We start from the raw sequence: 17736 nt of genomic DNA, 5'->3' as shown, positions 1-17736 counted from the left end.
CGCAGCTGGCCATTTGGCATTTGGCATGCCAAAAACAGGAAACAGACGACACCATTTGATACTGAATGTAAATGATATAATTAATACAAAAAAGATTCTAGATGAAATAAAATATTACAAAAAATATTCAATGTGGTTTACATTGTAAGATAATTTATATACTGAAATAATCTCCTTTCCTGAACTCGTCGAATCTAGCATTTCGCTCCTCTTTATAATCCGCAGCGTTCAATTCCACTCAGAAATATATTCCCTGTAAATCCTTCGCGAACATAATCTTTTGTTAAATGCAACGGACGAAGATCGCGAAAACCGTCTCGCGATCGTCACATCGTCATCCTTACAATTCTACGTCTTTATTTACATCCGGGAGACGTCCGGTGTCTTCGCGGGATAATTATCATTATTAGAACCCGTCTCTTACACGTCCGTAGGATTCAGAAGTTAAATTGCGCCCTTAGAAGTCATATGAGCCCTCGTCGTCCTCCTTGTGGGCTCTCAGGCCCAGCCTGTACACGCCGCCGGCCACGCCGCCGCCGATGAGCGGGCCCACCCAGTAAATCCACAGATTCTTGTACTCGTCGTCCACCACGGCCGGGCCCAGGCTCCTGGCGGGATTCATGCTGCTACCGGTGACGGGCACCGCCGCCATATGGGCCACCGAGATCGTCAGGCCGATCGCGAGCGGGGCCCAGCCCCTCACGTCGGTCCTCTTGGGATCCGTGACGGCGTGAACGACCAGCACCAGCAGGAACGTGATGATTATTTCCATCCCTACGCCCTGGCCAGCGGTCACCTCGGTGTGCAGCGCGGTGAGACCCAGGCCGCTGGCATGCGTTTTAGGTATAATCAGCTGCACGAAAAGACGATTTGGTTAGACGAGTCGGACTTTCTTGGCAATCCTACTAATTATCGCCGAATTGCAGCGTGACACGAAAGCGATACCGTTTTCCATTTTCTCCCGTATATTATTTAGGTTTCTCCTCTGTACAAATTGGACGGTTGGATACTAATTGTAAGATGAAGATGAAGTATTCAATGTCGATTTATTCGTCGGAATTAATTCGGGGTATAAAAGGATACGCAAATTACTATCATGCACGCATGCACGCACGTGCGCTGCTGTCTCCTCGCGCGGGATCCAGCTGGTCGGCCGCGACCAGTTTCTGATGTAATGGGTGTTACGGTCGACCAGAAAGAGAGAAAAAGAAAGAGAGAGAGAGAGACCGGGGAGGAGAGGCGGACCTTGACCTTGCGCAACGGCGATTTAATTGATACGGGTAAGACGAGGCACTTTCGGGACCCCGCGCCAAATCGAAATGACAGGCTATCAACGATCAATTTCACGCTTCGGCCGGACGATCATTGTGATTACGCGCGTGTAAGGAACATAAGCGCGCTTAAATGAAAACGTCGGACGCGCGACGCGCCGACGCGATCTCCCCGAGTTGCATTTTATAACTTATACAACGCAGTCAACGGTGTTCAGTGATTTAAGCTCTAAATAATTCCAACTAGCAAAATAAGAAAGAATTTAATTTTTAATAATCCCGTTTTCATGGCCTAATTAAATAATAAGAATCGGAGATTAAATAATACGAAACTTAAATTGCTATCTAATCTGGTCGTTTTTTTGTGCATTCGGAGAATTTTTTTAGGAGATATGGAAATAAATTTTGAAATTATTATATATTTAGATTAATTTTCTTGAATTAAAAAAAAATAAATCGCAATAAACTTTTAAATTCTACGTACATTGAGAACAGCGGACCCCGCAATAGCGCCGCAACACTGGCAGACGATGTAACTGATAGTTTTGAGAAGACTGCAATTTCCGCTGATCAGCAGACCGAACGACACAGCCGGGTTTACGTGACAGCCGGAAATCGGTCCTAGAACCTAAAAATAGAAAAAAGATATTGTAACATCTCGTTAACAAGGTAATAATAATTTGTTATAATTTTCCGCGCTTTTTCTCTTATAAAATTAAACAGTAACATGATAACCCGCACAAACGGAAATGCATAGATCAGGAAATAAGATACGATCCTTTCGTCGTAATTTTACATTTATAACTTTAAAGATCCTTACTTTGTCAGTTATGATTACGATTATATCACGCTATCGTCGTGTCGAATCTTCCAGCATTAGAAACCATCGCGGGAGTGGTTTACGATCCATTTCTCGATCGGCGAACTTGCTAATAAAACCCGGGCCGTGAGAAAATTTCTAAAGCCTCACTTTCGCAATTGCGCGGTTCCACGCCCGGAGAGGAGTAGGGGAAAAAAGAGAAAGAAAAAGACAAAATTCATTTCTTGAATTTATCTCGGACAGTTTCTCAACGATCAACGTCGCCGCGTTTTGACAATCCTGCACCGTGTGTATGTGTGTAACGCCTGCTTGTAAATTCCCTTTACGTACTCGGCATACAATTACGCAGAGCTCGCATGGACGACTCGAAACGATCTAGAGTGCCCGACCTTCTCGTAGATAGCTGGATGAGCAATCTGCTTTGGAGTCTAAGACTATTTTGCGAGAGAATTTCAATAAAAACGCGTTGTATTTAAATTAATGTGAATAATAAAGTAAAAAATAGTCGGACAGACGATAAACAAAAATATCCCAGTGAACATAATGTCCCAAATCGGGACATATGACGTCTTAAGACGTCTTATGTCCCGATTTGGGAGATGCGTGTTGTCTGGGATAATTCTAGGTCCGCTACAGTTGCACATGTATTCGCGAGGTGTCTGGACACGAGCCTTCAAGCCGGGGCGTAAACGCGATGCATTCAGAGCAGTCGATGTTTGATTTATAGTGGCATTGCGTGTGGTTGCTAATCGATAGCAGATGGTGGCCGTGGCAGATAAAACGCGAACCGATCTAATTCACGTGCGCAATTTGCACACACAAATTGCTTGTAAAGTCCGCTTGTAAGCTCACTTCGCAAATTGCTGGTAAACTTCCACCTGGTATTAGCGCATTTTGCATTAATAATAACGTCGTTCGGAACGCGATTGTAGCGCACGATATAAGTCGCATTAGACTTAACGCGCACGCAATAATCGACTACTTTGTTGCAAATAACATATCAGACGTGCATTAAAACGATAGTTCGGTAAAAATTCCTAGCTACACCATCAGGATGCGTCAATAATTGCACCTGGAAAACGATCAATGCATGCAAACGAACGTGATGCCCTTTTCGCGTTTACGCAAACATGTACGTTTCGATCTTATTTTGCACGCGTATATAATAAATTACTTTACAAATAACGTACAACAATATTCATTAAAATAAATCAATTTAATAAAAAAAAACCTAGGTATATTGGATAATTATCTTGGAATGATACAAAAGCATTACCCTTTTTTTTTCGGTGCATCTTACAGGTGCATCTTAATTACGGAATTCCTCGGATTAATCCGGCACGCGAAACTCCGCAGATTCCGCGGCGTCGCTCGCCGGACTCGTCTAAGTCCCTCGGCTTGGGCCCGCTGGGCCTGGAATACGACGCGGGCCCCGACGCACCGCGCCGCGGCCCAGTTCTCATGCACGCCGGCAAGGTCTCGGCTCGCCGCGGGCGATCGGCACACATATGCGCCGACCACGATTACGCAAGTGTTCCTCTCTCTCTTCTCTTTTGTCCCTTTATTTCTCTCGATCCTCTCGGCCCCGTCAACACGCTCGCTCACCGATCCGGAATTTCCGACAATTCCCGCCGCGAATCCCGTCGAGACATCGCGCGAGAGGTATCCCGAATTTGCGCCATCGTTTATTCAAAATTCGCCGGGGAAACTCGTCGGAAGATTCGATCGATGAGTTATCCGCGGGAAAGAAAAAGTATCGCGAACAAATGTACAGGGTGTCCCTGAGGCGGCCGCTTTTAACTTTAACGAGAGCCTCTCTTTAATGAGAGTCTCCTTAATAAAATATTTTGACCGAGAATTGATTCGCCATTGAAACGCCGGGCGGGACCGACAGGGTAAACGGGAGAGACAGATTTTTTTGTGCGCGCGCGGGTCCCACACAAGCGGGACCGTACGACTTGGCCTTGCGGATTGCTAGATGAGATGAAAAATCCTCGTGTCTTACGGCTTTAAGTGACACGTACCTACTCACGCGACGCGTGAATCCGCTTGGGCCCCCGTATAGGCATAAAACGCGTCATATTTAAAGCGCGCCCTAAAAGGGAAAGTTATGCCACTTTCCGCGACTCATCGACCTTGTCTTCGCGGCGTTGTTCCGAGAAAAGCAATAAACGAACCCCCGGATGCCCGCGCGAAATTTGCACGTATCTCGGCGGTTCTTATTTTGCCTTATTTTGCACTCGCGCACCTATTTCGAGATGCTTTGTATTTCTCAGCCATCGTGTGATTGCTTCGTATTTCTCAGCGATCAAATGTGATTGGTTGAAATCACTGGTTGTGTTGGTCGCAAATCTTACTTGTCTCTCAATCCCGGATTTTTCGATCTTCAGTTCATCTTTCGATGAAACAAAATGGAAAGTAAGTGGAAATTAAGCGATAATCCTGTTCAAAATTTCTTTAACACTCATTTCAGTGGCTATATATTCAAAAGCCGGATCGTAGCCCACGCAGATCTTACGATTTCGGATTTTTAAATTTGCACTTTCGGTGAAATTATAAGTGAAAAATACGGAAGTCCCGGTCTAAAGTTTCTTGGACAGTCAAATGCGGCTGTTCGAAAACCTACGCAGATAATAAATCTTCACTTTCAGCGAAACTAACTGAAAAAATGTGGTAATTTTTCATTCCAAGTTTCTCGGGACAGTCGTTTTAGCCGATTATCGGACTCCCCATGGGCTCTGCACGCGGTTTCTTTAACGTTCTTAAATTAGAGATCGAACGAAAAATAAAATTAATTTCCAACATCCGTTCCGGCACACCGGTAGGTCGCACAATCTCGAATTATCTTGCGGTTTCGCGCCCTCGGGGCCTTACGACCCACAGCCCGCGGTCATACGCTCCCGTCTGCAAAGTGCGCAGGATCGGATTCGAAGGGGATAATACCGCGAGCTGTTGCAGACCGTTCGACGAGAAATAAATGATGAACCAGAACAATAAAAGAAAAAATAATAAAATAAAAAACGGGATATCAATGCGGCAACCGTCGCGTTTTTCTCTACTACAAGGAAAGACAACTTTACACAAATAATCCTGGATTAGTCTTTATAATATCTCTTCATCTTTCTGTATGAATACTGAAATGTAATAAAATAAAGTATGATCAAATAACGGTCACAATAAGAGGCGATTATTAATAAATATGAAATATGGTATCCTATTTGATAATAATAGAATTACAAAGCAATAGAATTGCATCATAATATAATTACATAATACCGAAATAAAATAGAATAAAATAAAACCGCGCGCGCACATTTGTCGATGCATTATTAATCGCAGGCCCGCTTTCTTCGACGAAACTCATCGCGGACGGGATAAATCCGAACCTGAAGATGCATATTCGCCGTGCACGGTGCACGTGCCACGTTCCTTTTTCGCGCGAACGAGCGTGCACGTGTGACACGCGTTGCTGAAACTTCGTCACGAATTAGCGGCGAACAGGTGCAAGGAGGATCTCGCGCGCGGTAAATTATTCCAGAAATACGTCCGTAGAATATACGATGATAGGCAAAGCTGATCGCCTTGAATCACTTTACTGTCTCCTCCCCGTGGCGGATCATCTCTTATTGTCATCCAAATGGCGGAGGTCGAAGGCTGATGCTGAATTCGCGGTAAAACCACAAGGGACTCTCGAAGCCGCGAGCGCGTGAAATGGAAAAAGCGTCCGATCCCATGAGAGCTGTTGACCCTTTTCAACTTTATTCTTTCGAAACTGCATGAACAATAGCGAAATATTGCGGTATGATACCAGCGATATGGACTAACTATAAATGATAAATTGATAATGTGGCATTCGCTACCAGCGAATTATTTATGTCCATTCGATTCCCGATGCGTCGCATTGGACAATTAATTTAAAATATTTAAATGAAACGTCAAGATAAATTCCATCATTATTTATATATATATATTTTTTTGTACGATTCAAATCACGATCGTGATAAGTGCCGTGAAACCTAAGATATTAATGATAATAAATAGTAGCGCGAAAAGAAATGAGATTGAGACGTCGAGAAAGTGTTTCACGCCAATAACGCGAGAAGGATCGGAGGGATCCAGCATTAACGAGATGCGTGCAAATTTACGATGCAAATTACGCGTCTCTCTCTCCTTTTCGAGAGACACGGACCGTCATCGTCCGTCGACTCGTTCGAGAGTTAAATACGACGGAGCGCGAGCATTAAATAATGGGCCCCGCCAACGTATTGTCAGTAATTACCGTAAGGTGTCTGGCCCCGCTGTTCCGTTACAAATTTGTACACGCTGTCGGCGGCACTCTTGCTGCGCGAAGCCGCAGGATCGGATCCGCAAACTCTTCGGAGAGAGAAAGAAAAGAAAGAAAGAAAGAGAGAGAAAGAAAGAGAAAGAGCCTAATCTAAATTATTTCTGTATATCATAGTATAACATACATTAATAAAAAATTAATAAAAATTAGTTGATTAATTGATTTCATTAATCAACAAGGACAATAGCAATTAAAAATAAAATATTTGAATAATAATTAATAATCGGTAATTAACAATAGAAACTAAAAGAATTTTTAATCTCTTATTAGCATTTGTCGAATTTATTTTTAGCTACATCTGTTAAAATATTTCATTAACTATTGAGTAATGAATGATTAATATACACCTTAAAGTTTGCTTTTAAATTACATAATTATGATGTAGCTATTGCGCAACATAATATAATTATTTTGTTAAACGAGTTTATTTGCCGGCCAAATTTTCCTTTCGTCTTGAATTTCTTCGAGTAACATATCGGCGATTAAATAATTTAAAGATGCATTACGATTGGCGCGAGTATCAGGCCCATCAATCTCTAGGATCCATCAATCTCTCCTGATCCTTTCCAGTGCGGGCCTGCGTGTAGAGACGTAATTGGGCTGCGTGACGCACACGAGCTGCAAGGCGTAGGACAATGATCTTTTGCCTGTGGGCCTGCCTTACGCAACGAACGCCGCGTGCACGAGGGAGCGGTCCCTCTCGGGGCCCGTAAAGGCCCCCAGCAAGATGACTCTAATGTTTGCCGAAGGATACGCCGTTCTTACCACAGGAGTCAGATTTTGTCTTAGATAAATCCTATTTCAGATATTCTTGCTTGCTCATACACTCAACCGTAATCATCCTTTTCCATTTTATTGCGTCACGCTGAAGCTTTTGAATCGCTTCATTGATTTCTTCTTTTATCTTATATCTTGGGCGTGCGCGACAGAAAAGATTGACAATTAAGGTGAGTTGAAAACAATATTAAAATTTTAAATTTTGTATAGCTTATTGGCAAAATATTTGTATTATATTTATAATTTTGGATTTTAATATTATTTTTTCATCGAAATTTGAACTTTCTTGTCTTCATTTTTCATACGTCCGATTTGTATGTTATTTTATTTTATTCATATATTGTTTATTGTGTATTAAATTTATAAATGCATTGGGTATATATTTTTAAACTGTTTAACATGAAGCAATCTGCATTTTGTTCAAATTTATTGTAAATTTTGTATCACATATGATTTCTAAACGAGATCGTCGCAAGTAAAATTTCGGAAAATATAACGGACTGTTTCGGAAAATATGACGGACTTGCCGAAAAGAGTCGCAGAAACGCGTGACGCAAGATCGTAAGGCCCGGGAGAAAATGAAGTATCGAAACTTAAATGTGTCGAAAGCCTTGGCCCGGCTCTAAAATCAATATTGGCGGGCATACGAGTTTTATGCAAATTCTCCCGAAAGAAAACAATGCGGCGCGGTCACGGCACGTATTGCACAAATCCGGCAAAGCGTAAACCCGCGAAAGGAGCGGTAATAGAATATAAAGCGGCATTAAAACTGCGCGAGAGATGTCTTTCAACGGAATGATTAGCGAGTCATCATAAATCAATAATCTCATGAATCTCTCGAGAAAGTGAGAGGCGATCGTTAATTTGACGTCATATATGCTACGAACGGAAAATGTAAGGATCTCGCTCTCGTTGCGCGTTTATCTCGCTCTGAAAACTGCGAGAGACGAGCGATCTAAAACACGAGATAATATGGCGGGGATATACTTTTTGCTTGTCGCAAAAATTCGTACGCATGCAGACGCGGCGTGTGCAGACCCAGATGCTTATCATTCGCGCGTGCGGATAATTAATAAGTCACTCCTTTGTGATTTCGAAACCTTTTTAGTTTGACTAATTGCGCCCGTCATTTACTTTGACATCGTTACTCGTCTAATTACGTCTAATTGGCTTAATTGAATTAAAATGCAATTTTAATCAAACGGGCTTGAGCAGAGCAAACATCAATTTAATTGAATGAAACATAATGTATTACACTGACAACGTTTTAAAAATTAACTTACCCTTAGGCTAATGAAGAATTTAATCAATGGAATTTTCATTAATATCTTTTATCTTATCGCTATCGAAATTGCTGAAATATTAATCTACGCGCGCGCTTGGTTTAGGGAAGAATATCCTCTAAAAAAAAAATGTACTTTGCCAAGACACACGCGCGTTAATTTTAAATTATTAATTATTAATCTTGTACGATAATTAAAGCTACAATCTGTTATTCTGTCCACTCTATTTTGACTTTTCTTGATTGACTGACATTAGTGTCTCAGTTATGAAAGTCAAGATAAGTCAAAGCAGAATGGGCAGAATTTTAGATTGTACGCTTTAATTGTCATAAGATTATCGAGACACTTAATAAGGCCGGCTAAAAATCGCAATTCGTCGAAGAGATCTGCTCTAGGATCTCTCCTCTCGTTTAACGACACCAACGACCTGTGTTTTCCGACAATCCGAGCGGGATGCTGTTGCATCTCGCGTTGCGCAAGAGCAAGCTCTGCCCTGCTCGCTCTTCTCGCCTCGCGCGCTCTCAAGTGCCGTGCATTTGCGTATAATGCGGGGCGAGATGCGTACGATTTGCATTCGAACAGAACAGGATCGGCTGTGACTTTGCAGATCTGCGTCTCCTCCTCCCTCCCCTCTCTCTCCGTCTATCACTCTTCTCTCTCTTTCACCTTCTCACTTTGTGCTCTTCCCATTCTCCTCGCTCTCTCGTCCTTCGACCTCCTCCCTTGCGCGACGTCCCTTTCTTTCTTCTCTTCTCTTTCTTTTTTTTTTGTATCGCCATCCTTAACCGACCCGCGCAAAAAAGACGGTAGAACGCAGAATGAGGAATGGTTGAACTGCACGAAGTTGCAAGTGCACGAGGGGATTTTAATAATAACGTTTGCGCAAACTTTTCGTGAGCTGCTCTTTATTCTCTCTCTCTCTCTCTCTCTCGCGAAGTCCAAATTCGTTGGATTGTGAACCAATATTAATCGTCGAAGTGAGATTTTAGTTTTCTCCAAATCGATAAATATTGACCAATTAAATTTTTGCTGTGTTTAATAAGTAGATACTTGTTGCAATCATATATACAATAAATACTTATGATTAAAATTTTTCTTGTGTAGGCAATTTTCCTTCAAATTAAAGAAAAATTAGAAAACTTTGATTAAAATTGAAAAAGATTTGTAGAATTTTAATTAGACAACAATATTTGCAAAAATTTTAATTGTAATGAGATTTTATTAGAAGAGAAATTTAAAAATTCTAATTAATATTAGATTTCAATTAAGCTAAATCAAAGAAATCTGAAGTTCAGAAAAGATCAATAAATATTTAATAATTTGTTCGATTTAGTTTCAAGACTGGTTGAAAACAAAATTTAGGAAAACGAGGGACGACTAAGTGTCGAATATATTTGAAATAACGAAGAAGTAGAAAAAGAGGAGTGTCACCGAGTGCGACGCAAGGTTGCACGATTTTAATCGCGGCGAATTGCGGGGTTTCGCAAGCTAATGAAAAGTGCACGACGCGGACGGCTCTCGTGCTTTTTGCCGGGCCTACATCTCGGGAACACCCGTGTCGCGTGGAAGAATACACGTTTCACGAGCGCGTATTAATCTCTAAAAGAAATATTAGCATACTCACGAACGGATGTTATTTACGGCCCATTATAAGAATTATTACGCAAACAAAAAAGGTCTAAGTAAAAAAAAAAAAGAGAGAAAGATGATCGTTACCTTGTATTAATAACTGTTAAATTAATAATAAGTTTTTGCGCGCAAATCACAAATATATTAAATTGCGCAAATATATTAAATTCCAACTGAATATTGACGTTATACATACATGAAAGATAACATTCAATATTTCTCTGTCCAAATTCTATTAAAAATATCACATTGGATTTAAATTAAATTTTTTATTTATGTGGAACACGAAAATGTCAAAACACGATTATCAATCTTAATTCCCGATAATGGACATATTCCTTTAATAACCGTAAGCGGTTATATCCAATCTGCGTGCTGTGCTGTTGATGTAAGCGGTGTGCTATGAGATCTCTCATCGCGCACTAGATCCACGACAATTATCTTGTACAATTATTTCATCTCGATAAACACGCGGACTCTTTCAAATATTTTTTCAGCGCTACTCCATAATGCGTCGTTTGTTCAAGTTTCTCTGTCTCTGTCTTTTTACTGCCTAGAGAAAAGCCACTTAACGTTTCTTCGCCAAGTCTTATTCAGCGACGATCGGTCGTGCACAGCGCACTTGTATAAATTATAACTTTTATTCCACGATAGAGAAAGAAAGAGACAATCGATCTATAAATAATAAGCGGCTACACAGATGTCATCAACGTTTGTTCCTCACGCCGGCTGTGCAAAGCGATTGGTGTAACAAAACCTATCGCTAACATCGGAGACAATACCGCCTGTTGGAGCGAGAGAGACTTTTGGCATTCATTTCTCGTTCTGAATGGAGCTGTCGGATCGAGAACGCGTCTTAGATCTCGAGTGGAGAATTTTCGATTAAGTCGCCTGTGTTTGAGGAGACGCGTGGCTAAACGATGATGCTGTAAGACGATTACGGTACGATTGAGATATAATTGGATGTTGGAGTTGAAGGAAGGAGGGTGTCGTTTTAAACTCTAGCGCCAGAACATTAATTTGTCAAAAGCTTATAAAGATACGCATTATCGTAAAAGGGATACGTATCGCATAGAATTTGAGAAAGTGCAGCATTCTTTACTGGAAAATAGGATCGTTAAATAAATCGTGAAACTTATGTTTTAATATAAGATAAATTTATTGTTTTTAGACTTTAATTTACTTATTTTTAAAATCCTTAAAAATCCTGAAACAGTTCTAAAAAGCAGTAAAAAAGTTTTTCCTTTAAAATAATTCAGATAGGTGTGTTATAAATTTTATAAACTAAAATCAACTCTTGAAAAAGTTAAATTTAATCTTGTCAGACTTTTACTTCGAGGCTTTACTTCGAGAGATCAATTTATTAAAATTTCAAAAGAGTAGAATACGATATTTTAAAACCCCTATCATTCAATCGTCGCTCTCAATTAAAAATCGAGTTTGGATTTCATTGTCTATCTCTCTTTCCTAGAGAGAAGATAAAATTCTTCGCTTCGATTTTTAGAACACCGTACAGTCATATCCGCGCTGCGAGCTATCGGAAAGTGAAGTCAAAAGGGCGATACGCACAGGCGGGATAATAGTGAGCGCTAGTCTCTCTCGGGCTCCAGCTCCGGATCTCTCGAGTAGGTTGTCAGATGCCCCCGGGGCACAATTGCACCATCTCCGGACGGAGTTAGACCCCCTTGGGCGAACCAGCGGCCTTATTTACCCTACCACCACGCGGGGCCCGGGCGGCCCACACATGTGCGTTCGCGTGCGTCAATTAAAACGTCGCCGCAACTAAGCCGAAGTTCACGATCCTTTTACGAGAGGCACAGATGGACACGGCGGAAAACAGATCGAGCGCGGGGAAAAATGATCGCGGCACGACGGACGATCGGTGTACACAGTTTAAGAAGACTGGTCTCGAAAAGGGGAAAATTAAATTTGCGTCAATCGCTGTGATTAGATGATATTAAATGTATCTTAGAAAAATACATTCTGTTCATAGCTTGCTAATATTATTGATTATTTTGTACTATTTAATTTTATTTATCTTATTAATTTTGATCTTAATGTTAATTAATTTATATATATGAGAGGGAGAGTTTTTTTATTCTTCTCAGAGAAAAGATACACCGTTAAATTAAGTTAACATTGTTGTAACGATGTTTATCCTGTTCTGCTAATTATAACGACCATCTTATTCTTTTACTTTCGTTTTCGACTATGTCCACGAACGAAGTTCGAGTTGGGGGGGACGGCAATTTATCCCGGGCTTCCCACGCCCGGCCACGAATCGTCAGCGAAAAAATATTTCAGCCAGTTAACGAAGTGACCATTCATCTCCTCGTGATCGCGTCGCGTGGATTCTGATTGATACAAAGGAGGCCGCGCAAGTGCTCTTCACAAATCGGCCCGGCCGTTTCGGCCCGAAAGTTCGCGTGTCGACAGAGCAGCGCGCTATAAACTGTTTCGAGGACGAGGTCAGTCCGCGAATTCGAAAGGACGAGCCGCGAGCGCGATTTAAGGATGATTCCCCTGGCCCTTCCTTCTCGTCTATTTATCCGTCTCAATGAACGGGCAAGCGATCCGGTCTTGCCCGTGCAATCGCATATCGTCGAGAGTGCACTCGTAGCAGGAGTGCGCGGAATTTGTGAGAAACTTGTTGCGAAAATTTGCCTCTGGACGATTCTAAAGATCATTTGACTTCTAAAACCATTTTTACTTATAGTCTTTTAAATGCTTACAATTCTCTGAAGTATTTTCACTCATAAAGCATAAAAATAGAAAAAAAAGCGTCAATATTTCGATTAGTTTTATTTCAGCTATGATACTATTATTAATTAAAAATTCTCTTATTATGATATTTAATTATTAATTATTAATCTTTTTAATATTGCTGTCCCACGTTTTCCTACATTTTTGTTTTGTTATTAGGTATATGTACGTATGATACATACTTTTTTTCTTTACTTTTTTCTCTTTTGACTCGTAATACAAGATGTGAAGAAAAGATAAAAGGATTGAAACGACAGAGCAATCGACATGTACAAAACGCCGAGCGCATAAAATTACGGAAAATTGCAATCGAGAAAAACGGCTCTCGAATGATGATTTTGCGATTTCGTAATGAGGCATTTCAGACGATCGCTACCGATAAGAATTAATCACTCGCGAGAGAATCGTATGCGATACCGCGTGGCGGACGAGCATATCCTCCGCGATACCTGATCGAAACGCGATCAACGATTACCTCGTTCTCTACCGGTGGTTATCTTATCTTTTTTCCTCTTTAAACCTTTGCGGAACGTTGCGATTTCGATTGAGATTGCATACTTCACGCTTTACATAAGCAGATTAGCGTAAGAACGACTGAAATATTGTCGGCGATTTTTCTTATAAAGAAAATTCGCGATCAAACGATATCAGTCTGTAATTTAAATTTTGTTTCCTCTTCTCTCAATATTTTATTTAAACATTATTTAAAGTGTATCTTAAAGCATACATTAATAAAAGAAAGGTTACATCACATAAAATGCGACGTGCGAACCTCTTACATTAGCCTGTAGAAAGATCAATTCATGGAACGAGAGTAAGAGTGACTAGACGGGTCGCGAAATTTAATCGAGGTGAATGGAATCCCCCCGTTTTGGATGCTCGAAATATGGTGTGTTGAAAAAGCGTGTGTATTGAATTAAATTTTCGATATATATTGAGATGAGTCGACACATAAAATCAATTTTAAGAATTGTAGAAGGAATTAAGTGTCAATCACCAATATAATCAGTTCTGCACAAATCTTATTGTATATAGCGACAAAAAAGCGAGTCATCGTTTATTATTTATTATTTATTTAGAATGTAAAAGGCACGCTTAACAAAATTTCTCCGGAATTCACTTTTTTTTTTACTTTGTACATAATTTATTTTCAAGAAGCGCGTCTATCCAATCCATTCAACGAAATCAACGAGTATTCGAAATGTAAACATGATCGATATGGTGGACCGAAAAGCAAATTCGCGCGAGAGGCGCTTTGCGGAAAAAGGAAAGGTTAAATCACGAGGTATGTTAATTAATTACTAATCATGACGTAAAGCGAGGTGATTATACGCGCTTGTTTCTCATACGCGTGTCACCGTTAAATGCAGATGTCCGAGCGGACGATTGAAATGTCCTCGCGGAGAATAATGCTAATCTTTTTTTGATATTTTTAGAATCCCCCTACGTCACGCGAAGTTCCTCAGTTTTGTCTGATTTTAATATTCCCCAAATAAAAATATATTTTTCGCAAATTGTTATAAATATATTTTTAAATATATACGTTATATAATATCTATATTTCTCGCAATGTTTTTGTGACGCGGATTAAATATGGAAACGTCCAGACTGTAATTAATGGAAAATATTTTTGCTTTGTGCATTGTTGCGTAAGACAGCAGCTATTAGTCGACAATTATTCTTTTAAATTGCAATTCTATTTAAAACGCGTATACTGTATATTACGTGGGACGTACAATAATTTATAATGTGAGATATGACGTTATATATATTTAGCTTCAGTTATGTATTCCGCTGTTGTTTAGCTATCAAACATATCACAATCCATTATTTATTGCAAAAAGTATATGTCCGTAAATTATTAAATTGATTATTAATCGATAAAAGATAAATTTCAAATTGTAAATTTCTTTGTATAAACTGGGAAATAAAAAGAAGAAAATGTTCAAGGAAGCGAATTCAAGGGAAGCCGAGTATTCGCGTACGTATATATACGTTTTTTTACGAGCAAAGATAAGAATTCATGTGGAACGTAATGTATTTCATTGAGCGAGCAAATCTTAGTCGGAGTGTTTATGCAATATTCCTATCACAGTTTTCTAAAAATATCTTTTATATGGAAACTATTTGTTTCGACGGAAATACTCAAGCAGACAAATTATTCGAAGAACAAGATAAAATGAGAAGAACTCGTAATTCTGACACGACTTCCACTTTTCAATGCATAAAAATATTTTTTGGCAAATCCGTTTAATCAATTTTTATCACAAGTATTCACTAAGCTATCTATTATAAATTATTTACCGCCACAGTTGTTATCTATCACATATTACGATTAAAATTAGAAAAGAAAAATCTGATTTAAATTCTATTTAAATCTTAATTAAATTACGATAAAGATAAATTCTGAATTCATGCATGAAATTTCTTAATTTGTATCTTTTTCGTACATAATTTTTTAACGAAATTAAGATTACTACATTTAGAGCTTCTTTTGTACTTATTGCTTTAATATTTTCAATTTTACTATTAATTGTCTTTCCATGTAGAATCGTTTATTTTACACTTATTACGTTTATCGCACTTATGTTTATTACGTTTATTTTTACTGACGACAATGGTGACTCACCTGTGCCAAACTTGCCACCGCGAGGCCGAAGGTAAATGCGATGTGCAAGACACTCGGCGGCATCGTGGTTGTCCACGAGATACAGGATGCGGTGCCTATGAGGACCAGGAGAAACGTGCCCAGGATCTCGGCGAACAGCGTCACCAGGAAGTCGAGCTTGGTGACCTCCTCCAGGCCAACGAACTCCTTCATGCCTGCGAAAGAAAATCCGAAAGTCGATCAGCTCCAGCTGCGATTCGATCCATTTCCCGAAGAACTCGAAGAAATTAATCTACGTCTAACTTTCGTAACTTGAATCTTCGCAACGGTGGTACAATCTACTTGTTTAAGAAAATTAACTTTCGTACAATTTCACAATGCGCGTTTCTTGCGCTTTCTGCACACTTGTGATGAGCGAAAGAGAAATAAGAAGAGGCGAAATTAAGAGGTGCAATTAAAGCAGATTTGTTTAGATTGTAACGTAATAAAAAAGTTTGTAGATTGTTAATTTAGATCTTACCTTTATTATCTCTATTGCATTAGATTGTAATTTATTTATGGTTTATTAATTTAGACTTAGAATGTAATGTACACTCTATTGAATCAATTACGTTTTCCGTAAATTTGTATTTTATTTATTATTTCTTTGTTAATTTGCAATTTAGTTTATTACTATGTAATTTAATCATAGTTTTCATAGTGATTTCTTTATTTAGACTTTATTTATTGGTCAATAACTCAATTTACCAATTCGCGACTTAAATTAATTAAATAAAAAGAGTGTGATGAGCGAATACAAGAGGGAAGTTAGCGAATTCTTATCGCACCCTTATCAAGATATCATACACAAGAAACATGTGTCCAATCGCCTGTTAGAATGTAGTGGAGTGGATTGCAAAATTGTGATTAAAAGGCGCGATTAAAAGGCGTCTGCGATAACGTGTAATGTGTAATGTCCGAACTAATGTGTTTGATATTAATTCAAGATAAAAGTTAAGTCATGTCCGGCACATTATTGCGAGGAATTTCCCGAAATATCTATGAATGTCGGACTACTTTTAAGGAGGCCGACCATTGCGAAACGATATATTCGTCCGCGAGTGATAATTCTATAAATGTTAATTAAACGTGCTTTTAAGTACCCATTGATTTATAGAATATTTATATTTTAAATCTTAATTTTATGCAAAACTTGCGCATTTTTAAATTTATATTGCATATTTAATATATAAATTGTCTCAATATTTAATTTTTTATTCTATTTATTTGATTAATTATCTATATTTATTTCATTTCTTTAAAATTTATAGCATGTCCAGTTTATGAGTTTAAAAAATACTCTCTTTCCTTCAAATTATTTTCAAGATTGGTTACTGCAAATATTTAAGATGTTTAGAAACCTAATAAAGTCATGGATAAAGACGATTTGGTTAAAAAATGAAGTTTAAATTAAAAGGAGAAAAGATCGCGAATGATAAAAGTTATGTGACTCTTTCGTAACGCCTTATATATATCGGTCATATGTTTTGGGTCTCAATGACAGGATCGCACGCGGTTTGCCTATGTAATTTACTATCTAGCTAACAATGCGACGTATATATGGCTTACATGCATCGTCACGACGAACGGCTACCTTGAATCTCGTTCTTGCACGTAACATTATCATTGATCAGCTACTTCCTTTTTTTTTATACGGCACGGTCGAGATAAAAATCCAACCGTAAAATAACAACAAAAAGTTTTCTGATGCGTAAACTTTGTCGCGTCGTTAAGGCACTTTTAAAAGATTCGGACTCCATTCCCGATCTAATTGTTAATAAATTTTTTAGAAAAACGCGAATGTATATAATTACAGCACCTGTTCTGTTTATGTTTCATAAATCCACAGCTTAGAAAATTTTTACTAAATTTGTGCTGCAGTTTTTCGATTATCTAGTTAGTCCACTTAGCAAAGCCCTATCTATTCTTGATTAGATCTAATCGGATAAATGCATATAACATAAATCTATTAAAATCAAGCTCTACACACCGTAATAAAATTAAATATTTAAATCTAATCGCGATGTGACAGGAATAATTAATCATGTCCATCTAGCACAATCTCGTCTTTTCATCCTCGATACGACACCTCCGATGTAGTCCCTCGATACAAGGAATATTTAATCATCAGCATATCAACACATTTTGAAGCTCTCTTCAACCTTCCCCTTGATACTCGATAGTTCCCAATGCGCCACGTA

The 17736-nt window shown here is 39.0% G+C and overlaps 1 protein-coding gene across 2 annotated transcripts in view; it reads right to left on the bottom strand.

The window, feature by feature from the left end:
• Positions 1-54: 54 nt before the first annotated feature.
• Positions 55-17736, bottom strand: part of LOC139779141 (aquaporin AQPAn.G) — a 31728-nt gene continuing 14046 nt past the window's right edge. For both annotated transcript variants that reach the window (XM_071717399.1, XM_071717398.1), the window contains 3 exons: positions 15518-15711; positions 1756-1899; positions 55-853 (listed from right to left, as the gene is read on the bottom strand). In XM_071717399.1, coding sequence (XP_071573500.1) covers positions 458-853; positions 1756-1899; positions 15518-15711 — 734 coding nt within the window. In that variant the 3' untranslated portion in view covers positions 55-457. The remainder of the gene's footprint in view (positions 854-1755; positions 1900-15517; positions 15712-17736) is intronic.

This window comes from Temnothorax nylanderi, unplaced genomic scaffold (genome assembly GCF_030848795.1).
Source record: "Temnothorax nylanderi isolate EJ_2023f unplaced genomic scaffold, tnyl_v1.0 TNYL_tig0212_pilon, whole genome shotgun sequence".
Taxonomy (NCBI): Eukaryota; Metazoa; Arthropoda; class Insecta; order Hymenoptera; family Formicidae; genus Temnothorax; species Temnothorax nylanderi.
This window is presented reverse-complemented; position numbering and strand designations above follow the sequence as displayed.